The sequence below is a fragment of the Cebus imitator genome, unplaced genomic scaffold, assembly GCF_001604975.1.
Source record: "Cebus imitator isolate Cc_AM_T3 unplaced genomic scaffold, Cebus_imitator-1.0 Scaffold143, whole genome shotgun sequence".
In the NCBI taxonomy this organism is placed as follows: domain Eukaryota; kingdom Metazoa; phylum Chordata; class Mammalia; order Primates; family Cebidae; genus Cebus; species Cebus imitator.
This window is the reverse complement of record NW_016107458.1, coordinates 2749838-2756425: the sequence shown is the minus strand read 5'-3', so window position 1 is coordinate 2756425 and position 6588 is coordinate 2749838. Positions and strand designations below refer to the sequence as shown.

Sequence of the window (6588 nt, the reverse complement as noted above, 5' to 3'; positions counted from 1 at the left end):
TCTTACTGGAGTATCAGAAAAAGAATGAAGCAGAATAAATCTTTAAGGAGATAATGTCCAAAAATTTCTCTAAATTGATAAAATATATCAACCCACAAATTCAAGAAGCTCAGTGAACTCCAAACAGGATAAATACAGAGAAAAACCACATTTAGGTATTAGATCATCAAAAGTAGAACCATAAAGTCTTTAGAAGGAAATATAGGAGACTATTTTCATGATTTTGGGGTAGCAAAAATTTCTTAGAACACAGAAAGTGTTAGCTCTTAAAAAGGGATAAATGATAAACTGAACTTAATAAAAAATTTTTGTTCACCATAAGAGATTAATAATAAAGCTGGGCTGGGTGCGGGTGGCTCACATCTACAATCCCAGCAATTTGAGAGGCTGAGGCAGGCAGATCACTTGAGGTCAGGAGTTGGGAGTCTAGTCTGGCCAACATGGTGAAACCCTGTCTCTACTAAAATTACAAAAACTAGCCGGACATGGTGGATATGCCTGTAATTCCAGCTACTCAGGAGGCTGAGGCAGGAGAACTGCTTGAACCCAGGAGGCGGAGGCTGCAGTGAGCCAAGAGCATGGCACTGCACTCCAGCCTGGGTGACAGAGTAAAACTCAGTCTCAAAACAAAACCAAAATCCAAAAACCAAATATCAGCCAGGCGTGGTGGTGCACACTTGTAGTCCCAGCTACTTGGAAGGCTGAGGCACAAGAATTGTTTGAAATTAGGAGGCGGAGGCTGCAGTGAGCCAAGACTGCACCACTGCATTCCAGCCTGTATGGTGGCTGCTGCCTATAATCCCAGCACTTTGGGAGGGCAAGGTGGGAGGACTGCTTGAGGCCATGAGTTTGAGAGCAGCATGGCTAATATGGCGAGACTCTGTCTTTATTTAAAAAAAAAAAAAAAAAAAGAATAGGCAAGCCACAGACAGGAAATAAAAATATGTGCAGTACAAATACAGAGGTCACATCCAGAGCTCTGTTAAGATGTGTTGAGAACTGAGGACCTAAAATGGTCTCAACACACAGAAACAATAAATGCCTGTGGTGATCAATATTCTGAATACTCTGACTGGATCATTACACATTCTATGGATGTAGCTAAGAATCATATGTAACCTGTAAACATATACAAATATTATATATCAATAGAAAAAAACTAAACTAAACAACACCAAACAAAAAGTGTTACACTGAGTCAGAGTTTAGGCACAATCATATTATACACTATATGATTCCATTCATGTGGAACTCAAAAAAGAGGCAAAGCTAATCTATAGTGTCAGAAATCAGAAAGGAGTTATCTCTGAGCGAGGGCTAAGGGGTGTTTACTGGAAAGGGATATGAGAGAACTTTCTGCAGTGACATACGTTGTTTTGGGTGATAGTTACATGGGTGTATAAAATTGTCAAAACTTATCACGCTTAAAACTTAAGATCAGAGCATTTTATTTCATGTAAATTATAGATCAATTAAAAAATGTCAAATAAAAAACGTCAGCTATTACAGAAGTGGTATGTGGGCTATATTAAGTCTTGGAGACTATTGAATTTCCTTCCTAAACTTAATGCAAAAAATTAAAACCTGGCTCAAAATGGAATTTTTGATTATTTTCTTTTTAACTTACCCCAAGTATGTATTGACAGGAGTGAGGCTCTAGCATATATACAGTAACAGCATGAGGCGAATCTGATTCTTTACACCTAAAACAGAGAACTTTAAGGTACTGCCCGAATCATTTAAAGTAATTTCACTGTTAATAGTTTTACTCCTAAGAATCTCATTCAAGCAGACCCTGTATAATTTAATATAATTTTATGAATAATTTAAATAGTATACTTTAATAATTATTCTTAATTATACTTTGTTTACATAAAACTTTTGTCCATAGGAAATAGGTAAGAGAGAAAGCATATAGTATGATTTGGTGGTCTAACTTACTTTAGTTTTACAGTCACCTGTCTTGGTTTGTCAGTTATATCACAAATATCTCCATTTCCATAAAAATGTGACACCATCCTGAATCAGAGAAACACACAAGTTTTATTAAACTAAAATCTCATTAATAGAGTAACTGTAATAGGTAGAGTGAGAAGATGGTTAGAGGGATCAGTTTTGCATTAGTTAAAAAAAAACCTGACTATAAAATATTCTTTAAAAAAAGTATTTTTAGAGTTATGTCACAAAGGCAGTCTTTTGGATCCTATAAAGATAATATAGCAGAGAGATAGTTCATACTGGCTTAGTTAATAATAATTATTTTCAACTTGCATATTATTTATTTGTATAAAAGTAATTATGGTTATATTCCTTTAAAAAAAGTTGTTTTAAAGTTATCTATTTCTCCAGCCCACTATATTGCTTTGTGAAACAGTTCTTTGCTTCCATCCTCCATCAAGCTACTCCCATTAAAATACTGTATGTTAGGTACTATAGTATAGAAGGCAAAGCCTAGGCCAAACTGTCAATCTCAAATGAGCAGGATCCAAAGAAAAGCTTTTATTTTACCAGTCTAACACTCATGCTTCAACATATATTGCACATGATACCACAAATTGTTTTCACATAAAAGATATATCTACAAGGATAAGAAAACTCAATCTGTTTAGTATATTATAATACTTAATGTCTATGTTTTAATTTTGCTGACTTTGACTTTGATCAGCCCAAAAAGTCAGCACACTCTGAAAACAATCCATATCATGTGTTTTAGGAAGGACAGAGGTAATACACAAGAAGGAACAAGAAAGAATAAAACATACTGAGTAAGAGTCTACAAGAAAAACTAAAATGTAGTTATTCTTGGGAAGTAAGATTAACTTAGTGTGTTTTGACAAGATATATGTATATATTCCAAAAGATATGTAAAGTAGTTTTTAAAAAACAGCCTCGGCCGGGCGTGGTGGCTCCTGCCTGTAATCTCAGCACTCTGGGAGGCCGAGGTGGGCGGATCATGAGGTCAAGAGATAGAGACCATCCTGGCCAACATGATGAAACCCCATCTCTACTAAAAATACAAAAATTAGCCAGGTGTGGTGGCACACACCTGTAGTCCCAGCTACTCAGGAGGCTGAGGTGGAAGAATTGCTTGAACCCAGGAGGCGGAGGTTGCAGTGAGCTGACATTGCGCCACTGCACTCCAGCCTGACAACACAGCAAGACTCCGTCTTAAACAAACAGAAAAAACAAAACAGCCTCAGTTCTAACAGAATTGAGCTGTTGTTACTAACAACATGCCACTCTCATTAACATATCACCCCCCATTGTTAAAGGCAGCAGCCCAGGTTTATTGCCAGGCATTCTCCTTTATGGAAATTACCTCTTAAATGTTATAATAATCATGAGGTAAATACTATTAGACAGCAAAAGTGAGAGTTAGAAAAGATTATGTAATTTCTCCAAGGTAGGAAGTGATGAGCTAGCATCTGAATCCAGGTAGTCTGACTCCAGAGACCGTGCTCTGAACTACTGCACTGTGTTGCTTTCCCAATTAAAGAAAACTAACCTAAAAGATGTCTCCTAAAAGAACTGACCAGGGATTTTAATTAAATGTTGAGTTTTTATGTTTTTCAACATTTTGAGTTTTAGAAATTCTACTAATTAGCTCCAAAGGCAAGTACAGTAAATCTTTACCTGACTGTCTGGGTACCATCGTCTTGAAGATGATAAGCTCTAGCAGTATTCTTCTTAGCCCACTCAATATGCTCTTCTTGGTTCCATGTCCCGACAACCACAGAGGTTTTCCCAGTATCCTTGTCCTAACACATGAAAACATATTTGTGATAATGCATGCTTGACATCATCAAGAAGATATGCTGATGATATGACCTTCTTGTAAGCTAGTCTTTGCACAGTGGGTATCTATATTTAGGTGTAATGATGTTAGTCAAACTCAATGAGTGGAAATTTAAGTACATTATCTTTACTCCTTGTTTCTCTGAACAACATAACTAATTTCTAGTCAGGCTAGCTCTAAATGTAGTTATTTTTGGCTCTTTTATTTCTTTTCTCTTCTACAGATCACTCCCATCAGTTCTTTCCTGGAGATTTTTCAGCTTTAGACTCTTCCTCTACTTTTTCACTGTCAGCACCTCACCCCACAACCAAGAGTTTAATCTCTCATACCTAGATAACACTATCACATACTACTGTGATTCTTTTTTTTTTAAAGATGGGGTTTCACCATGTTGGTCAGGCTGGTCTTGAACTCCCGACCTCAGGTGATCCGCCCGTCTTGGCCTCCAAAGTGCTTGGATTACAGGCGTGAGCCACGACGCCTGGTCACTACTGTGATTCTTAATTAAATATTTGGCCTCTATCTCTTCCTCTGCAGCCTAACTTCATCCTACGCCTACTCTTTCAGACCACTGTTACACTGGTCTTTACTCATTCGATACCATGCTTACTTCTCTATTGAAATTGCCCGTCCAGAAACCACCTTTCCCATTCTGCCTTTATTATTTGTTTAAACTATATACTAGTTACATACTGTCTTATATGTGGACTTCCTTCCTTTTTTCTTCTTCCTTTTCCTTCCTACCTCCTAGCATCCTTTGATTTCCTTCTTCACATCGTATGCCAGACAACCATGCTGGGCATGAATATATATCTGTTTAGTAGAACTGAAAACCCCTGGCCAGGCATGGTGGCTCATGCCTGTAATCTCAGCACTTTGGGAGGCCACGGCGAGTGAATCACCAGAGGTCAGGAGTTTGAGACCAGCCTTACCAACAAGGAGAAACCCCGTTTCTACCAAAAATACAAAATTAGCCAGGTGTGGTGGTATATGCCTGTAATCCCAGCTACTCAGAAGGCTGAGCCAGAAGAACTGCTTGAACCTGGGAGGCAGAGGTTGTGGTGAGCCGAGATTGTGCCATTATACTTCAGCCTGGGCAACAAGAGCAAAACTCCATCTCAAAGAAAAACAAAACAAAACCCTATGTGGCAAAGGAAACAGGCAGGGTCAATGTCCAGTGGAGCTTAGTGCCTAATATAAGAGATAACTAATAACATTTGTTTTTAGCAACTAGATCAAGTTCCTAGATAGGCAGAACTTAGGGCAGCAAAGTGAAGTGTTTAAGAGGTTGGATATGGAGCCAGACTGCCTGGGTTTGAATTCCAGTTTCACCAGTTACTATCTACTTGACTTTAGGCAAGTTACTGAACCTTTGTTTCTATTTCCTCATCTTGGAATAACAATAACCACCTCTTTAAGGTTGTTATGAATATTAAAAGAATACGTGTAAAGTACATAGTACCTGGCATACAGTAAGCACCATATCTGCAAGTTATTATTATTTTTAGTATCTCTCCAAACACCTAACATAGTTCCCCAGAAAGTTCCAGGTTATATAACCTTGGCTAAAATAAGTTTGGTAAAACCTAGTTTCGCAAGTGTATAGGAATGCAAGTCATTGTTTATGTAAGTGTAAACTGGTCTAACTCTGGGAGGGAATTTTTCAGTATGCAGATACTTTGACCTAGCATGTATGTTGATAGAAATGTCCCTTATGGCCGGGTGCAGTGGCTAATGCCTGTAATCCCAGCACTTTGGGAGACCAAGGTGGGCAGATTATTTCAGACTGGGAGTTCAAGACCAGCCTAATCAACATGGAGAAACCCCATTTACACTAAAAATACAAAATTAGCTGGGCGTGGTGGCGCATGCCTGTAATCCCAGATAACTCAGGAGGCTGAGGCAGGAGAATCGCTTGAACTTGAGAGGTGAAGGTTGCAGTGAGCCAAGGTTGCATCATGGTACTCACTCTAGCCTGGGCAACAACAGCGAAACTCCATCTCAAAAAAAAAGAAATGTCTCTTATGAATATACTTGCAAAAGTATACCAACAGAACTATTTAAAAATGTCTACTAGGCCGGGCGCGGTGGCTCAAGCCTGTAATCCCAGCACTGTGGGAGGCCGAGGCGGGTGGATCACGAGGTCAAGAGATCGAGACCATCCTGGTCAGCATGGTGAAACCCCGTCTCTACTAAAAATACAAAAAACATTAGCTGGGCATGGTGGCACGTGCCTGTAATCCTAGCGACTCAGGAGGCTGAGGCAGGAGAATTGCCTGAACCCAGGAGGCGGAGGTTGCGGTGAGCCGAGATCACGCCATTGCACTCCAGCCTGGGTAACAAGAGTAAAAACGCTGTCTCAAAAAAAAAATAAAAATAAAAAATAAAAATAAAAATGTCTACTAAAACAGTATCACGGCGAAAACTGGAAACAAAGGTCCATCAGCAGAGATCTGGTTAAATACACTGTGGTACAGACATAATCCTCTGTACCTGCTGAAAAGAATGAGATCGGTTGTTGCTGACATGGAGAAATCTCCAAGATAGTAAGTGAAAAGAACAAGTGGCAGATCAGTGCATGATCCTTTCTCTATAAATAAAAAAGTCATACAAACATCTATATATAGATGCATTTTTATATACAGTTTTTTTTTTTATGTGGAGTGCTATGAAAATGTTAACAGTAGTTACTTATGAGAAGTAGGATGATGGCAGAGGACAGATACTTCTCGTTTAAAATTTTTGGCATACATTTCTTTTTTTTTTTTTTTTTGAGACGGAGTTTCGCTCTT

The 6588-nt window shown here is 38.6% G+C and overlaps 2 protein-coding genes across 3 annotated transcripts in view; one reads left to right on the top strand and one right to left on the bottom strand.

Moving 5' to 3' along the window:
* Nucleotides 1–6588, top strand: part of LOC108313790 (ankyrin repeat and SOCS box protein 3) — a 176836-nt gene that overhangs the window by 31464 nt on the left and 138784 nt on the right. The window lies entirely within an intron of this gene.
* The window catches only part of ERLEC1 (endoplasmic reticulum lectin 1), a 31345-nt gene that overhangs the window by 1844 nt on the left and 22913 nt on the right, over nt 1–6588 (bottom strand). For both annotated transcript variants that reach the window (XM_017542328.1, XM_017542329.1), the window contains 3 exons: nt 3634–3758; nt 1942–2019; nt 1628–1703 (listed from right to left, as the gene is read on the bottom strand). In XM_017542328.1, the coding sequence (XP_017397817.1) occupies nt 1628–1703; nt 1942–2019; nt 3634–3758 (279 nt within the window). The remainder of the gene's footprint in view (nt 1–1627; nt 1704–1941; nt 2020–3633; nt 3759–6588) is intronic.